Source organism: Oncorhynchus masou, chromosome 28, assembly GCF_036934945.1.
Source record: "Oncorhynchus masou masou isolate Uvic2021 chromosome 28, UVic_Omas_1.1, whole genome shotgun sequence".
NCBI classification, from domain to species: Eukaryota; Metazoa; Chordata; class Actinopteri; order Salmoniformes; family Salmonidae; genus Oncorhynchus; species Oncorhynchus masou.
The window spans coordinates 66790182-66807636 of record NC_088239.1 but is presented as its reverse complement, the minus strand read 5'-3'; the positions used below and the strand labels follow the sequence as shown (position 1 = coordinate 66807636).

The window sequence follows — 17455 nt, the reverse complement described above, 5'->3', positions numbered from 1 at the left end:
AGTCTAGGTAGCCATTTGACTAGATGTTCAGGAGTCTTATGGCTTGGGGGTAGAAGCTGTATGGAAGCCTCTTGACCTTGGTCGGAGGCCGAGCAGTTGCCATACCAGTGATGCAGCCCGTCAGGATGCTCTTGATGGTGTAGCTCTAAAACCTTTTGAGGATCTGAGGACCCATGCCAAATCTTTTCAGTCTTCTGAGGGGGAATAGGTTTTGTCGTGCCCTCTTCACGACTGTCTTGGTGTGCTTGGACCATGTTAGTTTGTTAGTGATGTGGACACCAAGGAACTTGAAGCTCTCAACCTGCTCCACTACAGTCCAGTTGATGAAAATGGGAGCGTGCTCTGTCCTCCTTTTCCTGTAGTCCACAATCATCTCCTTTGTCTTGATCACGTTGAGGGAGAGGTTGTTTGTGGTGTCTTTGCACCACACGGCCAGGTCTCTGACCTCCTCCCTATAGGCTGTCGGTGATCAGGCCTACCACTGTTGTGTCATCGGCAAAATTAATGATGGTGTTGGAGTCGTACGCTGGCCGTGCAGTCATGAGTGAACAGGGAGTACAGAAGGGGACTGAGCACACACCCCTGAGGGGCCCCCATGTTGAGGATCAGCGTGGCAGATGTGTTCTTACCTGCCCTTACCACCTGGGGGCGGCCTGTCAGGAAGTCCAGGATCCAGTTGCAGAGGGTGGTGTTTAGTGCCAGGGTCCTTAATCTGGTAATGAATGGTGTTGCTGTTGAACAAGTTGAGGAGACTAAATTACATGGTGTTACCTAAGATTGTGAACTGTCATGGTCAGAATATATAGATTCAATGGTTGTAAAGATGATGAGAGGTCTATCCGTAATAATCATATGCTCTGCTTTTTTGACACCACACTCCACAAAGCAATTTCTGCAGGCTCTAGTTTTATCTTATTATTAGATGTTTTTTATAAGAAACTGTTTTCATAGTCAACTTACACACAGCACTGACACACACACACTTACCCCACTAGACATGTCCCCACAGGTCCAGAACAAATTCAAGGAAATGTAAAGTATTATACAGTCATGAGTTCTCCCTTCCATCTTATATAGTGCAGGTGAACAGCAAACCTGGTTTAAAAATAATTATAATAAAGCAACACCTCAGGGCACAACGCCTCTCCCACATGTGACCTCCTTGTTGTATGTACTGACATGTATGTGGAACTGTTAGAGGCACACATACACTACGTTGTTTTTAAATGTATGCAAATTGAAAAGTATTTTGTATTTCTTTTTTTGCTTTAGTAAGACTAGCTGTCGCCATAGGAGTTGACTAATGGGGATCCTAATCAATCACATCAAACAGAGAGAATGCAGAATGTAACATTCAAATCACTTTATTAGCCAATTCATTCATACAGGCAAATAAAATAGCATGGGCTCTACAGTGTACACACACGCTCACACATACAGTCATGGTTGGGTGGATATCTTACAATGCAAATAGAAGACCTGGGTCGCATTCAGGAGACAAATGGGAGAAAAAAAAACTAACAATTGCATTCCTATTGGACAAGTTCTCTTTTTGGAAATGTAATGCACCTCCTAAACACACCCCTTGTCTGAGTAAAATAAAACTACATTGCGATTGGGAACAGAGGATTCTGTTCCCAATCGGGGGTTAAGGTTGGGGAGGGGGAGTCTTGCATTCACTCATTTCCGCTGTCCTCTGTGTCGTCTTCTCCTCCCTCGCTCCGTCCCTCCGTCTCTCCATCCCTCCCTCTCTCGGGGTAGTTGAGGATGTGGCGGTTGGCCTGAATGAGGTACTGCTGCTGTTTGAAATACACCTTCAACACTCCCTTCATCACCACAAATGCTATACCACCCTATAACACAGAGAAGGAGAGCGAGAGACAAACATAAAACAAATGCTACCCCAGCCTTGAAACATACTGTACAAATACACTCTCCCCTCACCAGAACGGTGCGTTGCAGAGATGAGGGTACCCTGCCGAAGATCAGTCGTCCCACCAGGCTGGCTACAGAGGGGAAGATGAGAGCTCCACACAGAGTACGAGACACTGACAGGTGGTCCCCTCCATTACCCCCATCAGCTGGCACACGGGGCAATGGACGACCTATACCTGGAAGGGAGGGGAAGAGAGGAAGAGTTTAAAATTTTTTTTTGTTAAATTAATTTCATTTGCAGAATGTACAATATGCTGTAACGTTTACTAAACCTCTAGAGTTAACCCATACACGTGATCTATGACAGACAAAATGAGAAGAAAAAAATCCATAAAATCACATTGTAGGATTTTTAATGAATTTATTTACAAGTAATGGTGGAAAATAAGTATTTGGTCACCTACAAACAAGCAAGATTTCTGGCTCTCACAGACCTGTAACTTCTTCTTTAAGAGGCTCCTCGGTCCTCCACTCATTACCTATATTAATGGCACCTGTTTGAACTTGTTATCCGTATAAAAGACACATGTCCACAACCTCAAACAGTCACACTCCAAACTCCACTATGGCCAAGACCAAAGAGCGGTCAAAGGACACCAGAAATAAAATTGTACACCTGCACCAGGCTGGGAAGACTGAATCTGCAATAGGTAAGCAGCTTGGTTTGAAGAAATCAACTGTGGGAACAATTATTAGAAAATGGAAGACATACAAGAACACTGATAATCTCCCTCGATCTAGGGCTCTACGCAGGATCTCACCTCGTGGGGTCAAAATGATCACAAGAACGGTGAGCAAAAATCCCAGAACCACACGGGGGGACTTAGTGAATGACCTGCAGAGAGCTGGGACCAAAGTAACAAAGCCTACCATCAGTAACACACTACGCCGCCAGGGACTCAAATCCTGCAGTGCCAGACGTGTCCCCCTGCTTAAGCCAGTACATGTCCAGGCCCGTCTGAAGTTTCCTAGAGAGCATTTGGATGATCCAGAAGAATATCATATGGTCAGATGAAACCAAAATAGAAGTTTTTGGTAAAAACTCAACTCGTCGTGTTTGGAGGACAAAGAATGCTGAGTTGCATCCAAAGAACACCATACCTACTGTGAAGCATGGAGGTGGAAACATCATGCTTTGGGGCTGTTTTTCTGCAAAGGGACCAGGACGACTGATCCGTGTAAAGGAAAGAATGAATGGGGCCACGTATCGTGAGATTTTGAGTGAAAACCTCCTTCCATCAGCAAGGGCATTGAAGATGAAATGTGGCTGGGTCTTTCAGCATGACAATGATCCCAAACACACCACCCGGGCAACGAAGGAAAGGCTTCGTAAGAAGCATTTCAAGGTCCTGGAGTGGCCTAGCCAATCTCCAGATCTCAACCCCATAGAAAATCTTTGGAGGGAGTTGAAAGTCTGTGTTGCCCAGCAACAGCCCCAAAACATCACTGCTCTAGAGGAGATCTGCATGGAGGAATGGGCCAAAATACCAGCAACAGTGTGTGAAAACCTTGTGAAGACTTACAGAAAACGTTTGACCTCTGTCATTGCCAACAAATGGTATATAACAAAGTAGAGAAACTTTTGTTATTGACCAAATACTTATTTTCCACCATAATTTGCAAATAAATTCATTAAAAATCCTACAATGTGATTTTCTGGATTTTTTCTCTCTCATTTTGTCCGTCATAGTTGAAGTGTACCTATGATGAAAATTACAGGCCTCTCTCATCTTTTTCAGTGGGAGAACTTGCACAAATGGTGGCTGACTAAATACTTTTTTGCCCCACTGTATGTATGTATGCATGCATGTATACCTGGCAATAGCAGCTGTAGTTTAGAGGAGTGTCTCTGCCACAGCCTCAGTATGTAGTCCTCCCAGCGGATCATCTTGCCCAGGACAAGCATCACTGGGATGGTAGGTAGACCCATCAGGAGGAACAGAGGATCTGCTCTCTCCATCACATCCAAGCCCTTCTTATGGCCCACCACCTGGAGAAAGAGGGAGGGAAAGAGGTGAACTGGGACTCTTGTGTTTTGAGTTGCATTGTTGTTTGCGATGGATTCACTGGACTAGTTATGGGTCAAAGGTTAGAGGTCAAGGGTATAACGGGTATGACAGGGTTAAGGTTCAGTGGTCAGAAGTCAAGAGGCATGTACCTGCATGACAGTCACAGCTCCATAGGTGACAGCTGACCAATAGACTGTCCCCACCACCACACCGGCAGCAGTGAATGGACTGGCCCGTGACAGAGCACTGTCCATCTGCTGGAGGAAGTATACCAACGGCCCTGGAGGGTGGGGGGACAAACATATACAGACAGCCATGAACTAACTGACACACCTGGACATGAAGCTACAGAATAGAGCTTTCATTGTGGTGTGTAGTGTGTTTGTTCTATATCCCACCTTGGGTAAGATGATGCAGTGTGTGTGTGTTAGTTACCCATTTTGGGAAAGACAATGTGGTACTCTGTGCCACACTGAGGGCAGCTGACGGCTCCTCCACTGTTTCCTTTCTGCTTCTCATCGAGCCAACGCTGCAGACAGGCCTGGTGGATCCACTTGGTACAGCCCTTACATCTGCAGGGGCTCACCCACTCTGCCACGCGATCCTCTCTCTCTGTCGCAAAACACACCCAGCAGTGCCTGGGAGACACGGGTTAATGCGCACACACACACACACACACACACACACACACACACACACACACACACACACACACACACACACACACACACACACACACACACTTACTTCTCAGGGGGCTCCTCCACACAGGCCATCTTGTGTCTGTTCAGTTCCTCTAGGTCCCCTTCTCACCATGGGCCAGCCAGGCAAGACCTACACACACATTATTTCACTTTCTCTACATCTGGCTAAAATATAGACAGCATTTATTTACTAACTGCCTGTATTAGCTTGCTTCTTGCTTCTACGTTCACAAACTCACTTCCGGTCAAACTTGTAACTGGCTACAAAGGCCTTGGCTAAATTACATGCCCCAGTGACCACTGCAAACTAATCTCAGCTACAGTTAATGCTGTGATGCATATTTTCTATGTTTTAGTTGGATCAGAAAATGACATGTCCATACAATTTGCCATTCATAAGTTTTAATCGCTTTGTGATCCTTGCTAACGGGCAAGTGTTACGAGTAGCCATATTAGCTACCTCCGGTACGTAACTACCTAGCTAGCTAACTATAGATTAGAAGAATTCGTAACTTTAAGTTGTTGTTGAATAATGACAGTGGTTTCTTACCTCGACAATACCTCTATATAAAAATCCCGAAGTAGCTTTACAGTCAGTTTTTTAACTGGTTGGATGACAATAAAATAGTTTTGATTTATACAAAATATTCGAACTGCCTGTCCTACGGACGGACAAAAATATAAAACAGTTCTTCCGGTTACAGACACTTTTTCTTAAAGGCAAATACATGTTTTTTCTCCAACTTGAACATTTTTTGATGTTGTGGAATTTACAGACAAATAAAACACACATAATTTCTGTTCACTAATAATTGCCCATGATTTCCCAAACATGCACATAATGTAATACTGTAATGTAATAGACATTATGTTTCCACCCTCTCTGATGCTCATCTATTCATCTTGTAAAGGGGGAAAGTTTATTTAGCTGAAGGTACATTTATTCATAAAGATGGTGATGATGATAATAATGATTATGATGATGGAAAAGCAAACCGGCAAAAACAGTGCACAAGCTCACAACCCTAAATCTGGGGTTGACAGCGAGCACGTGGGCTCTAGCTGGCAGTATTGCCATTGGCTGTTGCCACTGTCAGTCTACTCGAGAGACAACCGCATACCTACTGGGTTGGGTTGTGATCAACGCAAGCAGCAGCGACCAGTGGTCTGAGACCAGAGTGACAGGGCGTTATTTACATGATTAAAATATCAAATAGGCAAGATTGTATCAAAGGATTAATAGAATAATATCTTAAACAATTAGTTCGTCATGGAGTCCTATGACATTATAGCTAACCAGCCGGTTGTGATCGATAATGTAAGTATGATGTCACTCATCCACACCCTTGCCTAGCTAACGACTAGCCAGGGAGGTTAGCTAGCTAGTGTTGTGTTGGAGGTTTTGATCAAAGATTTTGTATAACTAAACCAAGATGGGCCACGGCCTGTCGTTTCCAATGGAAACAAAGTCATAGTGGGCTGAACAAGGAAAGAGGTGGGCAGAGCCGAGTACGAGCTAGCGAGATCCTATCGGCCTGTTCTAAGCATACATCTGCATATTTCCGTCAGGGAATGCCTATTCTGAAGTGCGCGTGTGCAATAACTCAATTCGCTTTTGCACCCCTTCTAAACGCCACATTTTTTACTTTGGCAAAGGGTTAGTTTACAACATATTCTAGTTTTGGGAAAAGAAAACTGTATTGAGATCAAATGTTTCATCCATGAGGACATTTGCATAATGTTGGCCAAAATCCATCTTCTCCCACTGCCCGCCACTGGGCTTCCTCTCACTACCATATTCGGTAGTGAGTGGAAACGCCAAGCGGATGATTCACATTTATACATCCGGTGAAATATCTTCTTATTGTTCTAGCTGTGCTTTGATAGCTGACATTACTGAATACATTGTACTAGCTTATTATCCATAAATATATTCCACTTGCGCTTAGCCACCTCTTTCTACGTGCACCTCGTGTAGTAGAATGTCTCTTTGTCAAATATGTATGTTGCTGTGTGTGCTGCATGCAGAATCAGCTAACGTTGTTATTTTTCATCCAAACACTGGTTTGCCTGTATCGTCCTCATCATATATGTTCTGTTCTGGAAGAATAACTATCTAACTAGATTTATATGATACATTAACAGTTAACATCAGGCACTAGCTAGGTAACTAGCTGCAACACCAGCTAGATACACAGTTGTGTCGCCGGGAGACAAATCCCACCTTGCGAACGGCTAGCCATCTATGCGAAATGCGTTGGCCGAGAAAGAAGTTAGCTAGCAGCGTTAGCTATCGCCACCTGTCACTGATTATGCGCACCACACTAGAAATAAAAAACTTAATTCCAAAATAAGCTTATTTGCTAGATAATTGGACATGAATGAGTGTACCGGACCTTGCAGGTGATAACTGTTGTGTTGTTGTCAACATAATACTACCTGTGTCATCTTGCCCGGTCAAGAGCCCAGAGGCCTTTCATGGGCTAATGTTTTACTCAAACCCTTATAGGAAGGAAACACTAGGCATGTTAAAGCCCAGTGAGGCTGCCATAACCCAGAAGATAGGGGCTGTAATGTGTGTGATGTCTCAGACAGAGTGGGATAATGCCATCCGCTGCACGCACGCACACACACACACACACACACACACACACACACACACACACAGGAGTGTTAATTGTGGTGCGTTGGGACAGACAACTTAAGTAGTCATAGCTTGATATGAATAACTTTCTCTCCTGTCCTATCTCTCCTAATCTTCCCTCTACCTCTCCTACTCTTCCCTCTACCTCCATCTGTCTCTCCCCAGGGTTCAGGTGTTGTCAAAGCTGGCTTTGCTGGAGACCAGATCCCCAAATACTGCTTCCCCAACTAGTAAGACCTCCTTTATTTGTACCTATCCTACATCAATAAGACACAGCTGTGATTCAGATCGATAACATCTGTGGGGTTGTTTCTAACTGTGTTGTGTTCTGTTGTGTGTGATCCAGTGTGGGCCGTCCCAAGCACGTGCGCGTGATGGCAGGAGCCCTGGAGGGGGACCTCTTCATTGGACCCAAAGCAGAAGTAGGCTTCATACCATAGCCTTACACACACACACACACACACACACACACACACACACACACACACACACACACACACACACACACACACACACACACTATGAAGGGGCCAGTTTCAACAAGCCTCTATAACCCTTCTATTATCCCTCCCTCCCAGGAGCACAGAGGGTTGCTGTCAGTAAGGTATCCTATGGAGCATGGTATAGTGAAGGACTGGAACGATATGGAGAGGATCTGGCAGTACGTCTACTCTAAGGAACAGCTGCAGACCTTCTCAGAGGAGGTGGGCTCTCCTCTCATCTCCTTATTCTCCCCCTCCCCTTTTCCTGTCTCTAATCTCCTCAATGTGTGAACTGTTAACCATTGTTGTAAATGTTAGGCTTCTTGATTTATTGAATTGTATAAAAAATTATGGATGTTGTGAGTGTGTGAACTATTCATTCAGGAAGGGAGCTAGTATGACTAAGAAAGGGATTTTCAGCCTTCTGGCTCGCATGCTAACTAGATCTGTCTTCCCCTCAAGCACCCTGTCCTGCTGACTGAAGCCCCTCTGAACCCCAGTAAGAACAGGGAGAAGGCGGCTGAGGTGTTCTTTGAGACCTTCAACGTTCCCGCCCTCTTTATCTCCATGCAGGCAGTCCTCAGTCTGTGAGTACGCTACACTGTTTGTGTGTTTGTGTACATACCGTGTGTGTTAGTGTGTGCAGGCACGCTTCTGTGTGTTTGTTATACTCACGCCCCTTTCTCTGGTCCAGCTATGCGACAGGGCGTACCACGGGTGTGGTGTTGGATGCGGGCGACGGGGTGACCCATGCGGTGCCCATCTACGAGGGCTTTGCCATTCCCCACTCCATCATGAGGGTGGACATCGCTGGAAGGGACGTGTCCCGTTACCTCCGGCTGCTGCTACGCAAGGAGGGCTATGACTTCCATACCTCCGCAGAGTTTGAGGTGGTCCGCACCATTAAAGAGGTAATGGAGGGACAGTGTGTGTGTGTGACCTAACTAGAAGAAAATGAAGGGCTCAATAGGAATTGCTGTCAATTAGGGCTGGGCGATATGGCCTAAAAATCACATCTCAATTTTCTTTCAAACTTATGGGTGATTCACAATATATATCTCTATTATATAAATATATATATTTTTTTTTTAAAGTTCTCTCTAAATAAGCATTGTTGTACAATTTAAAGGTCAAATGCACTGCATTTCACACAGTCAGCAATAATCTAATGAATTCAGGGCTTGTGAAGTTATACCTAGGATAAATATAAGTCTTCCACAACCATAAGACCCACTAATAATTATTTTATCAAAATGATTCAACCTGCTTTTTATTTTATTTTATAATCGCTGATCCAGCTTTCAAGTCTGTCTATGAAATTGTCCTTTTTTGTTGCAAATGTACCCAGAACCATGCACATCCACTAATAATGACTAACTTCTTATAGCAGGCAGGCTATAGGACATTAACACAGGTCTTATCAACAATCTCTCCAGCCCACGTGCTAGTGATTAGCCAGCTAATTTTATATTTCAAGTTTAGCCAACTTGGATGTATCTGCTAGCTAACAAGGCAAAACAGTTGAATAGTTATAAACACACCCTGCTGTCCGTCTCCAACAGTTTGAACAGCATGCTAGTCTGTCCACTTTGTTCACATGTTGAAATCAAGTGTTCTACCTTATTTCTCAGAATGACAACGAGTTGCCAATTCCTTATATAATTGTGTTTTATGCTTATTACACATTTATAAAACACAGACTAGACCGTATAAGTCGTTGGCTAAAATGCTGCGAGTGGTATGTGGCACGACAAACTTAGCCTTCTTTTTCCAGAATCAATGTTCATTGATACTCCTGTTTTAGTAATGTCTGCTCTGTACGCAATGTGAGGAGTTCAGACATAAAAAGGGTATCGTCAGAAAGGTTAACTTGTCCTTTATTACAGTTAAATAATGTCTCAATGTGTTTGTGTCCATATGACTGATTCTGTTGACCTCATTCAAATAGCGTTTTGAAACCGCTTATTTTCTTTGGGCTTATTTTGGACCTAAGTGTGTCATCTGCCTTCCCGACAACGACTCCCATTGTTAGGGGTGAGATGTGCATCTCATCATTACATACAGATCTCTGGTGTAAATGGGGAGGTGCACACAGCACAGAAGGAGCAAAAGAGACGGGACCAAAAATACAACACGAGAACAAGCGGACATAAGCGCTCATAAAGACAAAATGCGATACAGGCATTTGGAATATCGCGGAAATACATATATTCAAATGAATCTAATTAATTCAATATATTGGACAGCCTTACTGTCAATAGGGATGTCTTGGTAATGTGTGTGTTTCTGTCCTCAGAGAGCCTGCTACCTGTCCCTGAACCCCCAGAAGGATGAGACTCTGGAGACCGAGAAGGCCCAGTACACCCTCCCCGACGGTAGCACGCTGGATGTGAGTCAAACATCACACACACACACCTTGGTTTTATTTTGAGGGACTACAAACATCAACTTCATCATCAGTTCGACACTCAGTTGACCCAAACTCTGACCTTTGACCTTTTGCCCCCTGTCCAGATTGGTCCAGCCAGGTTCCGCGCCCCAGAGCTGCTGTTCAGGCCAGACTTGATCGGAGACGAGAGCGAGGGGATCCACGAGGTGCTGGCCTTCGCTATCCAGAAATCTGACATGGACCTCCGACGCACACTCTTCTCCAACATCGTACTGTCTGGAGGATCCACACTGCTCAAAGGTTACACACACACACACACACACTGACCAACAACAACTAATACTAGTGTGTTGTGAAAGTGGGTGTTTTCTCATGTGGTTGAAGGCTTAGCTAACAGTCTTTTCTGTTGCAGGCTTCGGGGACAGGTTACTAAGCGAAGTGAAGAAGCTCGCTCCCAAAGACGTGAAGATCAAGGTATAGTAACTAATGGCCCAACTTTTCACCTCTTCTTGGCCAGAGCTCAGCATGTTGCTATATGAGTCTGTTTTTAGCATGTGTGGGCAGGATGTTTCCTCAGCAACTCCCTGCTGACTTTCTGTCTCTCTGTGCTTCCTGTCCAGATTTCCGCCCCTCAGGAGAGGCTCTACTCCACGTGGATCGGGTAAGAGATCACCACACACAGACTCACTCTCACATCTCTCTATTCCCTAATCCCTCTCTCCTCTCCTCCCTCTATTGTGTTCTGCGTAGTGGCTCCATCCTGGCGTCGTTGGACACCTTTAAGAAAATGTGGGTCAGCAAGAAGGAGTATGAGGAGGACAGAGCACGGGCCATCCACAGGAAGACCTTCTAACACCGCTGCCCTTAAACTGACCTCAACATGACCTATCTGCCCTGTGCTGCCCCAACCTGTCACGACACTACCCTCCAATGCTCCTGTATTTGCTCTGTTGCCCCACATTACTGATTTGCCCCAACATCTGGAACTATCCCACAGCCCCATGTCTGCCCCTCCCCTTAAGGCCTCCCCCATCCTCTGGCAAGGGGACTGTCCATATACACCCTCCCTCAATTCAGCATGCCTTCTGTTACCAGCCATGTGGAAGAGAGCAGGATGGCCCTTCAGGCAAGCCTGTGGGCCTCTCACCTCCTCCCTCCTCACACACCCAGGGCTGCGTGGGCATTTGTCAATACTGTGGACTGTTCTTTCTGTTCTTGAAGGGGCAATGCTATACTCAACCCTGAAGTATTTATATTACTCGCCCTGTACGATACCTTGCAATCATCCAATGACAAAGAAGGTGAATGTTTTTCAATTCTGTAAGAATTCTATTCCAAACCGAAGAGATTGATTTAATTGTTGTGCGTTCTTTAAAAAATATCTTGGTCCTCACAGTTACAAATCACCATGTTAATGTCAACGGTTGAATTCACCATTGTTTTCTTAATTGTTTTTGTTTCCATTTGTTGAATTAGATTGTGTTGAGGGTCAGGGTTAGGATAGTCTGCTATAGGAATAGGTCATGCTGTAGATGGGTAGAGAATACCACTGTGTTTTACATTGCCTCATCAAATATTCAAGGAATTAATTGGAAAACATTCAAAGAACTTCTCTTTCCACCAACCCTCCCACATGTGTTCTTCAACAACAACTAATGGACATGTTTAAACGACAGCGATGTTTAACCCTTCCTTATGATGTGTAAAGTATCTCCATTCAGTTAGCTGTGTTTTTTCTCTTTGTTTGAAAATGACATTAGTGGAAATGGTTTGATAACAAAGGACGGGTGAGATGTATCCTCCTCACTCGGTGCCAAATCCAACGGGGGATTTCAACTTTAAATAACCATTCGATGACCATTGCTATTTCTAAATGACCGTTTGAGATATGACAGTTAAACTTTGGGACCAGTTGAATGGGACCCTTGAATGCCTTGTAAAGATGAAACAGGACAAAGTGCTGTCCATAAAGCATGTTAGTGTTCTGTACTGCACAGAGACTGATCTGAGAGCTGTATGCCTGGACAGGATCATCTCCACTAACCATTGATACAATACAGGTAATAAAGGCTTATCTGATCCTAGATCTGTGGTTATGGGCAGCTACAACCGGGAGTGATCTCTGATCTCAGTGTTAGTCAAGGGTCAGGGACTAGCTGAATATTGGGTAAAAGGCCACAGAGATCAAACATTGTAATTTGATTTCTCTCCAAAGACTCCATATTTGGCTCCATTTAAAGGATGGTAGAAATCACCTGTTCAATGTTCCCTGTAAGTTCTTTTAAAACACCATAAGTGTATGGGTTAGAACAATTGAGAGAGAGCAATGTTTAGTTGCTATAGACTGTAGTAGGACCATTCACATAATAAGCATGTAGAAGCACAAGATGGTGGATTATTATCAGTTAGTTTTCTACCCTCTATTCCCCCTCATGTACAACTAAGTCTGGGCGTTATTATGGCTGATTTCCCTACGTCTCTGGCAGTAGAGGGCTTGTGTCAAACGGTGTCCGCCTTACTCCTGTGCCCTGGCACCGGAAAGTCCACTTCAGATTCTGGGTGTTTTTTAAAAGGTTCTATACTTAAAAAGCCTTGTGTACAGTGGACCGCTTTTCAAAACGTCAAAAAATAAAATAAATGTACAATACTGTTTATTCAAGTGTTGCTTTTACTTTTCATTTTGTAAATTCAGTATAATAAATAAGTTAATGACAGCTGTTGGAGGCGTCTGGTCTTTAATTAATTAATCTTCATGATAATCATAACCAACAGGATGCTATGAATTGTTTCATACATTGTGACCCACTTCCGTTACACTCTGGTGACTTAGGTCACATATTAAACTAACTTCTAAAGGCTTTACAAGGCATTCATTCAGAAGTACTACACTTTACAATGAAAGTCATACCACATCCAGGAGCATGAGGTAGATATTAGAACACTCAGTGAAAGAACCACTGAACTGGAGAGACAGGTGAACGAAGAGAGGGATGAAGAGAATAACATTTGGTATTTTATTAGGATCCCCATTAGCTGTTGCAAAAGCATTAGCTACTCTTCCTGGGGTCCACACAAAACATGAAACATTACATAATACAGAACATCAATAGACAAGAACAGCTCAAGGACAGAACTACATACATTCAAAAGAGAACTGGAGATGAAGCTGAAGAGAGAATCTGGCAGGAGGGAGGAGATGGAGAGGACGCTAAAGAGACTGAGAGCGAGAGAATGAGAGGAGGGAGAGGGAGGAGATGGAGAGAAAGCTAAAGAGAGAATCTGGCAGGAGGGAGGAGATGGAGAGAACACTGAAGAGAGAATCTGGCAGGAGGGAGGAGATGGAGAGAAAGCTAAAGAGACAGAGCGAGAGAATGAGAGGAGGGAGAGGGAGGAGAGACAGACAGGAGATTGAGGAGATGAGAGGAAGCTGAAGAGACTGAGAGCGAGAGAATGAGAGGAGGGAGAGGGAGGAGAGACAGACAGGAGATTGAGGAGATGGAGAGAACGCGAAAGAGACTGAGAGGAGGGAGAGGGAGGAGAGACAGACAGGAGATTGAGGAGATGAGAGGAAGCTGAAGAGAGAATCTGTCAGGAGGGAGGAGATGGAGAGAACGCTAAAGAGACTGAGAGGAGGGAGAGGGAGGAGAGACAGACAGGAGATTGAGGAGATGAGAGGAAGCTATGAAGGAGGCCAGAGTTGAAGCAGAGAGAAACCTGGTGAAGATAGTCCTGCCTGAGTTACAGAGGAACATCATGATCTCAGACTAAGATGGAGAGGGAGATAAGCAGACAGATGGAGGAGAAGGATAGAGAGATGGTGGAAAAGGATAGAGTACCTCCTGTATATAGCCTTGCTATTCTTATTTTACTGCTGCTCTTGAACTATTTTTATTTTTTATTTTTTTACTTATCTATTTTTTATTCGGTGCATGTGACAAATACAATCATTCACAAAAGTGGTCGTCTTACTATTTCAGCAGTGTCATTTTTTCTATTTGTATAAGTGGTTGTGTCACATGTTGAAACTTGAAATATAAGTATCTCTACAGTGAAGGATTTATTAGTAATTCATTTATTTTTGTTGTCATGCATAGTTAATTACTTCAAATAAACCCTTTAATAATGAGTGATTTGAATGACACATACATTGTGAATTTACTCCCACATTAACAATCAGACTCCCAATGACAACCACCACCTGAGATGGCTATTATTGCAACAAAGAAAAAAAACTTAGTAAGGAGTCAGTGGGAATTTCTTGTCAAGAAAGATTCAATCTCAGGAGACCAGAGGAAGTTATGGAGGAGCATCAGTCTGAATGGAGGTGTCCATATGACTGACAGGCGAGGAGTCAAACAGACATGCAGTAACCTTCTCTGGCCACTAGATGTCTCTGTGGCACCACCAGAGTAGCAGGAGGAACCATGAGGAGTATAGGAGCAGGAGTAAGCTACAGATAACTGCGAAAAATAAAGGAAACACCAGCATAAAACATCTCAACAGGGCGTTGGGCCACCACGATCCAGGACAGATTCAATGCATCTTGTCATATATTCTACAAGTGTATGGAACGTGGAGGAATGCGACACCATTCTTCCACAAGAAATTTCATCATTTGATGTTTTGTTGATGGAAAACGCTGTCTCAGTCGCCGCTCCAGAATCTCCCATAAGTGTTCAATTGGGTTGAGATCTGATGACTGAGATATACTTTGTATCCATCATTTCTCGTGTTTCCATTATTTTGGCAGTTACCTGTACACTTACTATGTCTGTCTCGATTCTTCTATGAGGAAGAGAGATAGGAAACCCGCTTTCTTTATCTTCTATATGGTATGTTTGCTCTCAGCTCATTGAGCCCAAAGGGACAGATATTAATTCACATATCAGCCAAGGGCCACCGTAGTGTAGGGACAGTTTGAGTGTTAGTGTGTATGTGTGTGTGTATCTGTATTGTGTTAACACAGTTGCTATGCAGTTATCTTTGCTGTGGCATTGTGTGCAGTTATCTTTGCTGTTGCATTGTGTGAATGTCTCATGACCAGATCCCCAGTCACCAACACACAGAGCACAGACAGAGAGAGAAAGTTATAAAAGAGATGTGATACTAGTGGTTGGCATATACACTTTCACCTGGCAGTGTGTGTGAGTTTGTGGGCATGCCTGTGTCTGCTTGTGTGTGGGGGTGTGTGTGTGTGTGGGGGGTGTGTGTGTGTGGGGGGGGGTATGTGTGTGGGGGGGGGGGGTATGTGTGTGTGGGGGGGGGGGGTATGTGTGTGGGGGGGTGTGTGGGGGGGGGGTATGTGTGTGGGGGTGTGTGTGTGGGGGGGTATGTGTGTGGGAGTGTGTGTGTGTGGGGGGGTATGTGTGTGGGAGTGTGTGGGGGGGTATGTGTGTGGGAGTGTGTGTGTGGGGGGGGGGGGGTATGTGTGTGGAGGGGGGGGGGTGTGCATCACAGGAGGCTGAAAGGATGATGGCTCATAATAATGGCTGGTATGGCGTGAATTGAATGGTATCAAACCATGTGTTTGATACCATTCCATTAATTTAGTTCCAGCCATTACTACGACCTCATCATCCCCAATTAAGGTTCTACCAGCCAACTGTGGTGTGTATGATAGTGAGAGTGTAGGTGTGTGTCTCCCCCATGGTGTTGCTATGGAATTTATGGAATATAAATAGAGAGTATAAATAAAGTACTAGTCTGGCGCATCTCTGATGTTTTCTGTCTTTATTTGGAAGGAAAATAAAATAATGAATAATGGATGAGTTATCAAGAGATAAATGAGGAGAGAGCAGAGTGTGGGGCCAGGGGAAAGAGAAAGGAAAGAGGATGGGAGGATAAGGGGAGGGGGAGAGGGAGGAAAGAGGAGGGGAAGAGGATGGGAGGATAAGGGGAGGGGCAGAGGGAGGAAAGAGGAGAGGAGGATAAGGGGAGGGGAAGAGGGAGGAAAGAGGAGGGGAAGAGGATGGGAGGATAAGGGGAGGGGGAGAGGGAGGAAAGAGGAGGGGAGAATAAGGGGAGGGGGAGAGGGAGGAAAGAGGAGGAGAGGATAGGGGGAGGGGAAAAGGGAGGAAAGAGGAGGGGAAGAGGATGGGAGGATAAGGGGAGGGGTAGAGGGAGGAAAGAGGAGGGGAGGATAAGGGGAGGGGAAAAGGGGGAAAGAGGAGGGGAAGAGGGAGGAAAGAGGATGGGAGGATAAGGGGAGGGGGAGGGGAGGAAAGAGGAGGGGGGGATAAGGGGAGGGGAAGAGGGAGCAAAGAGGATGGGAGGATAAGGGGACGGGGAGAGGGAGCAAAGAGGATGGGAGGATAAGGGGAGGATAAGGGGAGGGGGAGAGGGAGGAAAGAGGAGGGGAGGATAAGGGGAGGGGAAGAGGGAGGAAAGAGGATGGGAGGATAAGGGGAGGATAAGGGGAGGGGAAGAGGATGGGAGGATAAGGGGAGGGGGAGAGGAAGCAAAGAGGAGGGGAGGATAAGGGGAGGGGAAGAGGGCGCAAAGAGGAGGGGAGGGTAAGGGGAGGGGGAGGGAGCAAGAGGAGGGGAGGATAAGGGGAGGGGAAGAGGGCGCAAAGAGGAGGGGATGGTAAGGGGAGGGGGAGAAAAGAGGATGGGAGGGTAAGGGGAGGGGGAGAGGGAGCAAAGAGGAGGGGAGGGTAAGGGGAGTAGGAGAAAAGAGGAGGGGGGTAAGGGGAGGGGGAGGAAAGAGGAGGGGAGGGGGTGAGGGAGTAAAGAGGATGGGAGGGGGAGAGGGAGTAAAGATGATGGGAGGGGAGAGGGAGTAAGGAGGAGGGGAGGGTAAGTGGAGGTTTCTCTCTCTCTCTCTCCATATGTGAGGTGGAAAGGACCACTGAAATGTATAGAAATATCAGGGACAGAACACACAAAGAGGACAGAGTAACACCCTAACACACACACAAACACACACACGCACATGCGCACGCACGCACGCACGCACACACACACACACACACACACACACACACACACACACACACACACACACACACACACACACACACACACACACACACACACACACACACACACACACACACACACACACACACACACACACAGATTTACTCCACAGGCACTGTAATCTGCTCCCAGGAGTCTCTCAGATCTGCAGCAATTACATAAGAGAGGGAACAAAAACTAGCAGGTGGCAACAATCTCTCAGACATGATGATCTTGTTTCTCTAAGCCCTGACTCCTCTCTCCATCACTTCATCCCTCTCTCATCCTCCTCTGACCTTATGTGACATTACAGCAAAAAAAGCAAGAGACAGA

At 45.2% G+C, this 17455-nt stretch overlaps 2 protein-coding genes across 2 annotated transcripts; one reads left to right on the top strand and one right to left on the bottom strand.

The window, feature by feature from the left end:
* Positions 1–1348: 1348 nt before the first annotated feature.
* Positions 1349–5345, bottom strand: LOC135518113 (E3 ubiquitin-protein ligase MARCHF5-like). The gene is made up of 7 exons (XM_064943017.1): positions 5199–5345; positions 4692–4778; positions 4380–4582; positions 4094–4224; positions 3751–3925; positions 1945–2111; positions 1349–1853 (listed from the first exon to the last, which is right to left on the bottom strand). The coding sequence occupies exons 2-7, from the start codon at positions 4718–4720 to the stop codon at positions 1677–1679; spliced, it is 882 nt and encodes a 293-aa protein (XP_064799089.1). The 5' UTR covers positions 4721–4778; positions 5199–5345; the 3' UTR covers positions 1349–1676.
* A 413-nt stretch (positions 5346–5758) lies between these two features.
* Positions 5759–12877, top strand: LOC135518112 (beta-centractin-like). Its single transcript, XM_064943016.1, has 11 exons — positions 5759–5966; positions 7458–7522; positions 7639–7714; positions 7871–7996; positions 8237–8361; positions 8469–8685; positions 10071–10163; positions 10289–10463; positions 10576–10637; positions 10784–10824; positions 10914–12877. Exons 1-11 carry the CDS (start codon positions 5919–5921, stop codon positions 11014–11016), a joined length of 1131 nt encoding a protein of 376 aa, XP_064799088.1. The 5' UTR covers positions 5759–5918; the 3' UTR covers positions 11017–12877.
* The last annotated feature ends 4578 nt before the right edge of the window (positions 12878–17455 follow it).